We start from the raw sequence: 13,299 nt of genomic DNA, 5'->3' as shown, positions 1-13,299 counted from the left end.
GTGTAATTTTTCCTTTTCCTTTTTCTGTCAAGAAGATATTTAAAAAGGAAAAATAAAAATAAAAATTGAAACCTCTGGTTTTTGAAGTTTTTCCTGTATTCTCAATTCATCTCTTTATTTCTTGTGATTTAATATACCTAGTTACCAAAGGCCCAAGCTGGAGTTGTTTTTTTCCCTTTGTTAACAGTCAACTGCTCTGAATATAGGGAGGATTTATGTCTTTTGAGACAGAGATGCATTAAAGATGGATGGTAGTAGTTTTGCTGAATTATACCATTTTTGTTGGTGCAAACTATGATGATCATAATGTGAAGTCATTGGCTCTTGTTTCCAGACAAATTTATCACATATATAGATTTTTTGGTCATTCATTGAATACAAAGATGGAGAATAAATATGAAGCTTAATATTCAATTCAATCAGAACAATCCGAATTCAAGACATGAAATAAAGTTGATCTGCTTGGAATTGTAAGGAGCAGAAGAGAAGAAGAAATATCCTCTTCTTTTAATAATATGCCTTGGAGTTTTGTTTTCTTCTTCATATGTTATCCAACTCTCCACTGGCGCTTCCTTTATCAGGGTTTCCAAAAAATTGTCTTCTCGTTTCACTCATCGAATTCTATTCCACAGAGTATTTTGTAAGAGACATTGAGCAAAAGAAGCATATCATGTAGCCTTGTTAGGGAAGTTGTTGGATAGCAGCCAATCAAGACCTTCGTATAGCCCTTGGCCGGTGATGCCAGAAGCACTCTGGACGTGCCTACACAAACATGATAAATCAATGCCACTATTCCAATTACATGCATTCAGGGGAATCCCATCTTAGTAAAATAAAATGAAATAATAATAATAAAAATAATAAAAGCTTTTAATTCATGATTTAGAGTGTGTTTGGCCTTGGAATTTTGCAGGTCAAACGCTGGGTTTTTTAAACAAAATCTTAGAAAGTATTTTGTTTAGGAGTATGTTTGAAAAAAGTGGTGATTTTAGATTATGCATTTTTAAAATTGCAGGAACAACAATTGTTTTTTTTAATAGATTTTATCAAATGCTTAACTTTATTTTTTAAAATCTTGTTTTCATTAATTGTGTTTTAAAATTGCTATTTTTTCAAACACGCGTTTTGAAAATTTTAAGGGTGCATTTAACATTGCCATTTTGTAGACAAAAACTGTGATTTTAAACCAAATTGCAGAAAATGAATCGTTTGGAATTGTGTTTGTTAAAAATTGCAATTTGAAAACGTATAAAAAAATAAAATAAAATAAAACTGTTTTTTCATATCGCAGTCGGGAGGTATTTTTTTGAAAATGCACAATTTTAAAAGCTAAGCTACGATTTTAAAGGCCAAATTGCTATTTTACTAAATGCTTAACTGCGTTTTTAAAAATCATGGTTTCAAATTCTACATTTTGAAATCGCAAACCAAACTGACGGTAAAACAAATGGACACTTCTCAATTTTTATGCTTTTGTTAATATTTATGTCAAAAGTGGTTTTTTCTTGCATTCTTCTTATAATTATATATCTCTCAACTAAGCAAAAGCACTTCACATAAAGGAGACCCTGAAGGGGAAGAAAACAAAGAATCATTGAATTACATGACTACTTTTGAAGATTATCATTTCTTTTCTCTTTGATGTGTTTAAGGAAAGCTAATGCTTACCAACGTGTCTGACGGAGTGTGTGTAGGCCAAGTCTATCGGCAACCTCAGAAACACTCAGAGAATTTGGAAGATCCTGCTTATTGGCAAAGACAAGAAGAATGGCATTCCGTAGGCCAAACTGCAAAAAGTGATAGAAGTGTGTTAAATTCATCCGTCATCTCAAAAGTTTAAGCCCCTAGGAATCGACATAATCGTGGATTTAGTCATTTAAATCAATATTCTAATATTCACCTTCACGTTTGGGACCAAACTCCCCCATAACAAATAAGGCCCAAAGCGTGAGATATTCAATTAAAAGTGTAAGTGTTGTATTTATTTATTTTTGGGTGGATTGACAGTCATTTTATTATTGGGTCAATAACGAGTTGGGTCATTCTGTAAACACTTGAAGAAGTTTGTGCTTTCACCTAAAATGTAAATGGAGTTAGCCCATTAGACTTTATTAGATTATCAGTGAAATTTTAAGGTTGAGGTACTAGTCTCCTCCACACACACCCAGAACAGAGACACGGCGATCAAAGCATAGATGAAAAGCTTACCTTCTAACAACGGAGGTATGTTATTTATACTTGATCTATATTGACTATACATGTTATGAAGAAATAGTAAATTTGTGTCGTCCATATAATCTTTTATAACTTAGGAGCCGTGCGAGATGAAAGTCTCATGCACGGTTTTGAATGAGAGAAAAAAGTGTGGAATCCTCTTTTCGACTGACTCTCCCACTCTAAGGTAGGGCATTTTCCATTTTTATAGGAACTTTTGCACCATAAACAATGGTATCTCCAATTATAACCCATATGGGATGTAAAATATATATTTTCTCACCATCTTCATAGTGTATGAGACAAATGTATGCATTTCGATTAGGGTCATATTCTATGGTTACAATTCTACCATATATGTTTTTTTCAATCCGTCGAAAATCGATTTTTGTGTAGTCAAAATTCGAACTTAGGATATCTACTTTGATACCACATTAAATTTAAACCACAATTATTTCAAAAGTTTAAGCGAATAGAAAATAGTTAATTTAAAAGTCTTCAATTATGTTACCAAGAAGGTAGTGCAAAATCCTATTCCAAAATACACTATCCTCATACTAACCTCGCCAAAAATACGATGCAGCTCATTTCGGGCTTCTGAAATTCTCTCTCTGTTGTTACTGTCCACGACAAAGACTAGTCCTTGAATATTCTGAAAGTAATGTCTCCATAAAGCTCGAATCTGCAGTTTAGGAATAATGTTTGAAGCATTTATACACCCATTGTCAAATTTCATAAAACATAATGACAAAACCATTATTATTTTTCATGAGCATTGATGAATTTTGTTAGTAATAGAAGATTGGGTTTTGTTCATCAATATGGTTGTATTTGGTATATATATATACCTATACGGTATGAGATGTGTTTGGTGTCATTTTTTTGCACATTTTTTTTTTTGAATTCTACCATTGACTATGTGGAAACCAGATTCAATAGTGAATTTGCACTTATCTTGTACGGAATGGACAAAAAATGTGCAAGAGAATGAAACCAAACATTTCTCGTACAATATACATCAAATAGAAAGACATCAAGCTGGTACCTTATCTTGTCCTCCCAGATCCCAGACAGTGAAGCTAATGTTTTTGTACTCTACACTCTCCACATTAAAACCTGGTCCATGACAAATGCAGCCAATAGATCATCACCTGTGAAATGGTAGTCTTCATTGTCTAGCAGTTTGGAAGATGGTTCCATCCTGCATAACGTGGTGTGTCTAGAGAGACATAAATTTGTTACGTGAATAATTCTTAAACACTTAACGGGATAGATTGTTAGGTTGTAAAGAAACTAAGATCTTTTATGAACACAAGGTTTGGGATTAATTCTACTTAAATAACTAATAGTGCTACACGACACTAACATAGATAACTATTGCAATACTGACTGGCATGGAGAACAACTGAAGATTATTTAATTAAACTATTACTACTCTACGATAAGTTAGAGCAAAGATAACTTCAAGAGATTCATGAGATACGTGTTCGTGAATCATGCCTCTACGTGCTGTAAAATTCTACTTTCATAACAAAATTATTGAAGTTTTGAACAGTGTAAGAGGACTGTTGTCATTGGTTGCTTTCATTTTTCTAGCTTTCATAACTATCTAGATTTATTATTATTTTTTAGTTAAGTATTTCTTTTGTATGCTACCTGAATTATGCCTTTACATCAGATAGCAAAGGAAGAAATGCAGAGAGAAGTAAATTTTTACGTGATGAACTTTCTAATATCTTAGGCTTAACTTAAGCATCAGAAAGAAGGTAGAATTCTATGGTGAGGTTAAGTATTAGAGATACTCATCTTATTTAAATTCAGTCAGTTCTAATCAAAAGGACGATCAACAGATCAAAGCACAAGCTTCATATCTCGATTTAGGCATGTGCAGTATATGAAGTGTGAGAGACAGAGAGCCATGTGAGAGAGCTAAACACAAAAACTCAAAAACAGGTCATTAAGGTAAAGAGGTTTTTTTAAGGTAGTTACCAACTGTTGGTACGGCCGTAACAATTTCTCCCAGTTTTAACTTGTACAAGATTGTTGTCTTGCCGGATGCATCAAGACCCACCATCACAATCCTCATTTCACATTTCGGAAGAAACCTCTTTGCTAGTCGAGATATGGCAGCACCCATGCCACAATATGAACAGAGGAGAGAGATCAAGAAGGATATTTAAGAAAAGAAAGTTAATGGAGACTGTTTCAGCAGCATGAGAACAACTCATGAAAGACAGAAAACAGGACACAAATTTAAGGAGAAACATAAACATGGCAAGTGGGATATTGATGGGTGGGAATAAATTCTGATTCGAAGACAGTGAAGTTACATTGTTTTATTATTCATTGGTGTAGATGGCCAAAGCTCTGTCGGTTGCCTTGAGCTTGAAGTGAAAGGGTAGATATTTGACCTTTTAAAAAGCCATGCAGTCGTCTTTTGTGACCAACAAAGCTAAAACAAAAGCAGCTTCTCAAAAAGCATTTGGAGTGATGCCCTGACAGCTGCTGATTGCTTACCAGATCATCGTTCTTCGAACAGGCCCTACTTCCCAAGATATCTTTCTGGAATCCAATCTGTGTAAATAATCATAACTCATAATAATTCACAGTTGTTTTATTCTCATTCCTGATCATACCCTTTTCTCAAGCCGGTGCACAAAGTTAGAACCAAACATTCCCAGTATTACTAAGTAATCTACTCAAGCATATATTCAAGTCTGCTTTAGCTGACTAAACCATTTGAAGCTGCTGTTCCTCCTCTTCCTTTTATATATATATATATATATATATATATAGGATTTTTTTTCTAAATATAATACTATCTGTGAACAATATTTCTCAAGATAATTAATGCTATTCTGCTTTTATTTCCCAAATTAATGTCCTTTACACCACATAGATGCCATATTGGCCAGAAGAATGAAAAAGGTGGGAAAAAGTGAAAAGGTAAGCAACTGTGTTCTCACTGACCATATGGATGATGCAATATTTGTAAATATTTAATGTGGTGTTTAGAGTTGAACCTTGGTTTATAGGAACTCAAATTTTCGCACTCACAATTTAACTAAATACAAATTATGGAAGCATTCACTTTTGTACTTTACATTTGTTCGATCTGAGAAATGATATTTGTATATTTATTGTACATCTTTTTTCTAAATTAACTAATAAATTTATAGGACACACAAAGACCCACATATAGGTTCTACAAATCCAATAATTAATTTTTTAAAAAAAATGTACATATAGCATGTCTCTTCCTTTAATAGGGGAAAGGATCCCATCATTTTTCTATAATTTTATTTGACTCCTTTCTCATGTATTAAAAAAATAAAAATAAAAAGAGGTGGACATAGAAATTAATATCTTTTTATATCTTATCTAGAATATCAAATTCAAACATTATTAGAACACATTTTTTTTGACATTAGACGTTTAAATGTTTAAATTCACAAGTGAGGATGTTTGTCCCATTAAAAAGTTTTTTTTTTTTTTTTTTCAACAAGATGTTTACAAAGTGGATTAATTATAACGGATTTGATATCCTGTAGATCTAAAAAAAAATTAAATAAAATTATACAATATTGTCTTCAGACAGGCAGCCAAGCAAAAATTGAAATCAAATTTGAAGACTGTCCAGTCATCAAAGATCTTAAACACAACCGCCATGATTATTGCAATAGACAGAATTCTTTAAAAATATGATTTATTACTAAGATTTGTAGTTGCCAATTAAGCATTTAAAAAAATTAAAAAATAAATAAATAAAACATATATGCAAAAAAGGTTTTGTGGCATAAACATATTACATTCGGAAACAAAATCAACTCTGATTACTATAAGAATTATTTTCTACATATAGCGTTATGTTAGGCAAAAAAAAAAAAAATCCAGAATGGCGCTTAAAAATAAGTGAAAGTAACACCACAGAAAAGCCTTTTTCTAGATTTTAAACTTTCCATATCTTGGTACATTCTCAAGTCTTAATCCCATTGTTGGAATTGAGGTACCTATAATCACAAATGAACCAAAAATGTAATCTCGTGGATTTTTCAGAATTACAGACTTTACAAACATGAAGAGACCTACAATGTGATCAATCTTTTGAAGCCGACTGAAAGATAAAAACTGCTGTCAAAACGCCAACCAATCCTGTAACTGCCAAGGCTACTGTAGGCAGGGGACTTGTGAGCCCAAAATTCTGCAAAAATCAAAATATACAAGGATTTATAAATAAATGTTCATGGCTGTGATATTATTCTGTTTATAATTGGTTGTTGTGTGCTTGTACTTTTGTGTGGAGAAAGAGAGACAGAGGGGTGCGGTTTCTGGCCGCCAATTCGTTAGGTTAACTGGCCAGCTCTCAGCTACTGACACAATCGATTTGACCATTAGAATCCAGTGAACACTGACCGACGGGGTTGGTGCACAGCCCTACTCCTGGACAAATGGGTTTGGTAGGTTGGTGTTTGTGTTTAAGGGGGAGATGGGTTTGACGATTGAGATAAGGGTTTTTTATGGTTGATGGAGGGGTTGGCGTTTCTGTTGGTTCTTGGCATTGGAGATGGAGGTTTAGAAAGCGATGGCGTTGGCTGTGGCTGCTGCGGTGGAGTTTGGAGTAGATGAATTTGGCAATTGTGAGGACACGGTGTTTAAAAAGGATGTTCAAGTTGGTTTTCTTCTGAATACTGATCCTCAGCACCAATGATAGACTCGATGTCGTTGGTTTTCTTACTTCCGAAAGTGCACTGGCCCATCGGAACGTTAAAAAAAACCAACGGATGTTGTTCGGTTTCTGGTCAGATATGTTGATTGATCGGTTAACTGTATTTTATGCCCACCCGTCCAGGAGAAGACTTAGGAACCCCTTTTTGGCCCTTTTCTCTTTCTGCATTGTAATGGATTAGATACACCATACCTTTTCTGGCCAAAAGGGATATATATGTACATACTAAATACACACAAACACACACTCTCCCGTTGTGGTATCAACTTTTGACTTTTAAAAACAGGCCTCAAATGCTCAACAGGAAAGAATAAACTATTAATCCAAAAGGCATATTACGTTGAACAATTACTAAAACACAACAATAGCCAAGAGTTGCCATGATCTCCACACCAAAGCCTCTGGGCTTGAAGTTTCCCAAGACTTGAGAAAACTGGACTACAGGACAGTTAGCTCAGACATCATCTAGTGTCCAAGGCAATCCTCATTAAAATGATATCAATAAGCAGTGACATACGCATCACTCTCTCTGAGGGATGGTTTATGTATGTGCTAAACATAAGAATTGAGGAGGAATGGGGAGAGGATGTCATACACATCATTCTTTCTGAGGGATGGGTTATGTATGTGTCTAAACATAAGAAAGGAGAAGGGATGGGGAGAGGAGAGGGGCAGGGGGTGGGTTTGTTTGATCAAGGAGGCTTCACTCAAATGATTTTCTCTCGTTCTAAATTTGAACAAATAATTCACAGATGATGCTTTTGATAGAGGAAAAGATCATCACTAGTGTCTCAATTAGTTATTTACAATTTAAAGCAACATTTTATGAGCTACTGTAATAAACAAAACCATAGCACATTGAGTAAACTTTTGTAACATTTGATACACTGGGATTACTAAATTGAAAACATAGAAAATGTTTTACTCATTTTGATTTCTTAATGATTTTAATACTTTCGTATTTCTGTTAATTGTGATTTGTATGAAACTGCAAGTTGTGTCCCAGCTCTTTAACACAGTGACCAATGCTGATACTAAACTATGCATGAAATTAAAAGTAAATAGCTTTTGCTTGGATCTACAAACCCATAGCATGTGCCATACCTCCAGAAGTCCCTTGCCTGTCGCTATCTCAACACTAATAGCCACTGCAAAGCCCACCATTGCAAGCCGGCCTAGCCATACATCCAAACTGTTGTCCTGGGTACCTTGCTCACATCTTATGGAAAGTGACATAGCTTTGTATGCAGTCCTCTTTTGACAATAAGTTCTTTGTATCACTAAAAATGAAAGCAAGCATCAGCTCTCACTCGATGAACTTGTAATGTCAGATAGTGATCCTTCAATTGTCAAGAATATTATGGCAGATTTCAAACTAATTTACAAATAGTTCAAACTTTCTTTTCTGTTTGTATTTTCTCTTAGCATTCATACCAGACTTTTTTTTTTTGTTGGGGGGGGAAAGAAAAAAAAAGGGGGACGGAAATGACCAGGTTTAGACGGGCATTTTAAGGACAGACATGCAGTCTGAAATTCCAGAGCATGGAAAACCACTAAACATCACATCTATAGAGGTCTTCTCAACTACTTATTTAAGACCAAAGCTCATGAGCTCATGAACAGGAGGATAATGGAGTAATTGAATCAATGCACGTGTTGCTAGTAAACATGAAAGTCATTTGCCTGGTAAGGAAAGAGATTGCAAGATAATGATCACAGCTGAAGTGCCTTAGATATGATAATAGAAATACAGTTACATAAGTATCTCAAACATGAGTTTTTTTTTTTTTAGTCGAAATATCAAAAAAGCGATCACAAACATGAGATTATCACCAAAATTATAAGATAGATAACAATTAAAATAACATGACTTAGAAAGTTGGTCATAATAAATAATTGAAGCCTAAAGTCATGTTGTAGTAAATAGAAACTAGATAAGGACCATTAATAGACCATCAAAAACACAGCTATTGTGAAATGGTTGTGAAAGTACTCAGGTAAATCACCAACGAAGGTGATTTTGGTCATTGAATACACGCTGGTGTACCATCACAGACATAAATCATTATCCAAATCTAGCTAAGATGATAGATATTGATGTCAAAATAAAAGAATAGAGATATCGGGACATATTTTATAAGTAAATTTAACTGAAAGCCACATCAAGCAACCCTGGAAAAGCACTCAGAAAGGGAATAGAGAAAAAGAAGGTAAGGGCCCAAACTCAAGTACGCAAGAAGAATACAAGAGAGAACCACCTAAGTCAAAAGAGAAGAAAAGGAAATCCAAAAGGGAAGAGGAGGTGGGCTCAGTCTTCTAAGAATGTAGGTGCATAGGAAATAAGCTGGGAGGTGCATGAAACGTGGCTTGCAAATTAATGAAATGCTTTAAAATGGCCACCAATCAATTGATTGAATCAGCATCTTCTTATAACATGGTCTATCTAGGTTCTAGAGTGTTTTTCTTTTCTTTTCTTTTTTTAATTTTTTTTTACCACATTTGGTTGCTGAACAAGAGGCACTTATAGTGATATATGAAGATAAAACCTTGTTAATTTCCACCAGAAGTCACTTGATAATATCCACTGCTTGCATAAGATGTGGTTTCTGTAGCACTGAAACTACTGCAGTTAGTGGAGGCTATAAAATGGATATTCTGAGGTAGCACAAAGAAAGAGTATTTGGAAAATAAGGAATGGAAAGGCCAAATTGCTTCCTTGGTTAACAACACATCTAGAAGCAGAAGGAAGTGTGTGCTATGCAATTGGAGAGAACTTTCTTGATCTTCCAAATATAAAGGGCGGATTATTTCGAAAGACATACCCTGTCATATATAAAATCATGGGATTTTACGGGAGCTCATCACAAGGGAAACCAATCAACCTGAAGGGGAAACGAGGTAGAATTGTTCCCAAGGAACTCCTTCGAAAACTTTCATGGCATGTGAGATATAAATAATGCCACAAAACCTAAGTACTTTGTACTCTAACTACGACTTCTTTTCGCAAAGGTAGAAATGGAGAGAGGGGGATTGGTAAGTAAAGCTAGAAGTTTTCTACACGATTCGTGAACCCGACATGAAATTAGAGGGTAACGGTTGAGGAATCTGGCCCGTTTAATTAAATGATTCGGGTTAGGTTAACCTATATAGTTTTATACCCGTACCTTGATACAACTCGAATCGAACACGCAAACATAAATTGTCGTCCGTAGTTAACCACTTACTTCATAATGAGTAGTAACTAAATAAGCTTGCAACTTTTTTTTTGATAAGTAAAATATATTGAAAAGGCGCAAAGGGGTACCAACTAAATATAAGTAAAATAAGCTTGCAACTTTTGTTCTTTTGAACAGCTTGTACCAACAAAAACTCGCACGTACTGCCTTGGTAGTACACAATTTTGTAAATTTATGGAATCATCGCAGTCATTCTGCTAAGATAATAACTTCCGGCCCATATAAGTTGCTTGTTTGTTTATAAATTTTTTTTTCATTTCAAAGCCAACTTGGTGTCCCACCAAGTGACCAAGGTAAGCTTTCAGAGAAAGAAAGAGAATTAAGGGTGCTTGCTTATCACCCATTTACAGTGTGCTTTTTCACAATCAGTCAGTTTTTGGTTCGACAAATAGTACCGCATTTTCTTTCAGAGACATATCATGATGAACAACTAGTGGAAACAAACAAAAGGAAAAAAAATTCAAATTAGCATCCTTACAGAGCGGAGAACCGGTGGTGAAGGATGACCCACGTAGTGAACACTTAGAAAGAGGAAGCCGAGGAGTTGCAACAGGGGCTTTGGCCACGGCTGAGCTAAGAGCACAAACATCTGCAACATACATATATAATTCAATCTATCTGGAAGTACAAGGCAAATGGGAGGGAATTCCAAAAACTCAGAGAGAGAGAGAGAGAGAGAGGGTTACCGCGGAAGGAAAGGGAGAGAGAGGCGGAGATTTGAGCAGAGGCCATTTGGGAGGAGCTGTGTTTGGCGCCACAGGAAAGCCTCTCAACTGCTATCGCTTTAATGGGAAGTGAGCAGTAGAACTTTGCGAAGAAGATTGACCTTACATATTTTGGATTGGGAAACGTGACACGTATACAGGGCGGAGCCAGCTTTTTAAACTTTGGGATCAAATTAAAAAAATAATAATTTGAAGATCCAAAATTTAAAAAATTAAACAAATTAAGAGTACAAATTAATTAATTAATTATTTTTTTTAAATTTTTAGCTCCGCCTCTGCGTACACCCTACGTATACACAATGGGGCGTGGCATTGGTACGAGCGATCCAAGGCTTTTGGGAAGAGAAATATAATATTGATAGAAAAATATCTTTGCACAATAATGTTGTGCATAATATTTTCACAACTATTTATAATAGTGAGGCTCATGCATGTACGATTGGCCTGCATAAATCTCAATTAATGTGAGCGATTGTGTAAATGTTGTGCACTAATCACTTCTCAATATTCATATGTATCACTATTAAATTTAAATTTTGATATAATAGTAATTTTAAAAATTACATTAATTTTAAAATGATTAATAAAGACAAGTTCTCTTATAACAATACTCTTACAATTTTATTTCACATTAATCCTACAAGTTTGATGTTCCGCGGTTCAGTCATACAAGCTTTATTGTATTACAAAATTCTAAACGAGAAATGACATTTGGCCACTCGTGATATAATTATTGACATAATTATTGACACTTCTTTATTAAAAAAAATCATAAAATCATGTAAATGGGTTCGAGTCTCGTTTTGTAGTTTTTTTTATAAAAAAAAAAAAATTAACAATCCTTTTTTTAAAAAAAAAAAATTAATAATTACGTCAATAATTGTATCAGTGGCCATTCTAAACAAGCTCTCTATATGTCTCTTCAATAGTACACTGGTTTAATTTGAATAAAATAAAATAAATAAATAAAAAATAGAGGAAAAATTTTGAGAAATGCAAAGAATGGGATAAAAATGCTGGTTTTAATTTTGTTTTTAATTTAATTATGAAAAAGGTTGCTGATGTGGGGAATTTTAAGATGAATGTATATTATGTATGATAAAATTCTAGTATCTAGATTATTATTATTTTTTTATTTAATTTTTTTACAGAAAATCAAGTGCCGTGCTTCAATTCTCTACATCTTATACACGTTTTCTTTCTGTTCTTTTCTTTTTTTACCCCTTAAATATCTTTCAATAAAAATACTAAAATGCCCCCTTTTTCCTTTACTAATCTCTCAATTTGTCATTTTTATCTTTTACTTATCTGTCGCTCTTCAAATAATTCTATCATAAATCATCAAGTAATCTCGAAACCACAATTATTTTAGGTTCGTTTGAGTTTGCGATTTTAAAAAGTGTGATTTTAGAAATGTGCGATTTAAAAAAGTGATTTTTAAAAACGCAGTTAAGCGTTTGACAAAATTGCAGTTTGACCTTTAAAATCGCAGGTTAACATTTTAAAATACTGCGTTTTCAAAAAAACACTTCATTGCCTGCGATTTGAATAAGCACTTTTCTGCGTTTTCAAATCGCAATTTTTTAAAAACGCAGTTTCCAAACAGTTTATTTTTTGCGATTTGGTTTAAAATCGCACTTTTTTACTACGAAATCGCAATCACAAACGCACCCTTAATCTTGATTTGCTACTGTACTTCAAAATTGGCCACATGTCTAAGCTGTCATCTGCCATATTCAGATGATGATGATAACAATATGGGAAGTTGAGTTTGCATTTCAGTCTAGATTTTCATATTGAGCTGATTATAGTAGATGATGAACTACAAACTAAGTTGTGCAGAATTATTCATCAAAAAAAAAAAAAAAAAACCCTAGTTGTGCAGAATGGAGCATGCATGGAGGAAGGTTGCATTTGAAACTGCCAAAAAACATAGCAGCAAAAACAACTCGAGATGTAGCTTTCATAGTCAAATGATTTGAACATCATTCGAAAATGTTTGTGTACCGAAAAAGAAGCGAAAGCTATCGTCGGAGGTGGTGAAATATTGATTAAATGATTAAATTTAACTCTTTCTATAAGCTTAAGTTTTTATGATAGGTGGTGATTTAACATGGTATCAAAACCAAAGATCTCGAGTTTAAACTTTGACTCTATCATTTACTTCCTATTTCAATTAAATGTTATATGTGTTGGGCATCACCTATTAAAAGAGAGTTTGAGCTCACACGTGAGGAGTAGTGTTAAAATATTGATTAAATAATTAGATTTACTTCTTTTTATAAGCTTAAACTTTTAGGAGAAACGATAATTTAACAGAAAGTTGTGTGCTCGCTTTTTGAGTAAAGCCAGTTGTTCTGCAAATGAAGAGCATTATTGGTCTGGGGAAGGAAGCTTC

The 13,299-nt window shown here is 34.0% G+C and overlaps 1 protein-coding gene across 1 annotated transcript; it reads right to left on the bottom strand.

The window, feature by feature from the left end:
* Nucleotides 1-391: 391 nt before the first annotated feature.
* On the bottom strand, nt 392-11,011 carry LOC133881280 (ADP-ribosylation factor 2). Its single transcript, XM_062320209.1, has 10 exons — nt 10,863-11,011; nt 10,655-10,765; nt 8,045-8,220; nt 6,317-6,415; nt 4,732-4,788; nt 4,204-4,390; nt 3,260-3,330; nt 2,777-2,896; nt 1,669-1,787; nt 392-762 (listed from the first exon to the last, which is right to left on the bottom strand). The coding sequence occupies exons 1-10, from the start codon at nt 10,906-10,908 to the stop codon at nt 669-671; spliced, it is 1,080 nt and encodes a 359-aa protein (XP_062176193.1). The 5' UTR covers nt 10,909-11,011; the 3' UTR covers nt 392-668.
* Between the last annotated feature and the right edge of the window lie 2,288 nt (nt 11,012-13,299).

Source organism: Alnus glutinosa, chromosome 11 (assembly GCF_958979055.1).
Source record: "Alnus glutinosa chromosome 11, dhAlnGlut1.1, whole genome shotgun sequence".
Classification (NCBI taxonomy): domain Eukaryota; kingdom Viridiplantae; phylum Streptophyta; class Magnoliopsida; order Fagales; family Betulaceae; genus Alnus; species Alnus glutinosa.
The sequence above is the reverse complement of the archived record's forward strand: the minus strand, read 5'-3'. Positions and strand labels throughout refer to the sequence as shown.

Bases quoted from the DNA above. Each gene is read 5' to 3' on its own strand.
- LOC133881280 (XM_062320209.1), bottom strand. From the start codon at position 10,908: ATGGCCTCTGCTCAAATCTCCGCCTCTCTCTCCCTTTCCTTCCGCG. The intron at 8,221-10,654 runs GTAAGGATGCTA...TTTCATTTTTAG, and splicing joins CACCACCGGTTCTCCGCTCT to TGATACAAAGAACTTATTGT. The intron at 763-1,668 runs GTAAGCATTAGC...ATGTTTGTGTAG, and splicing joins ACACTCCGTCAGACACGTTG to GCACGTCCAGAGTGCTTCTG.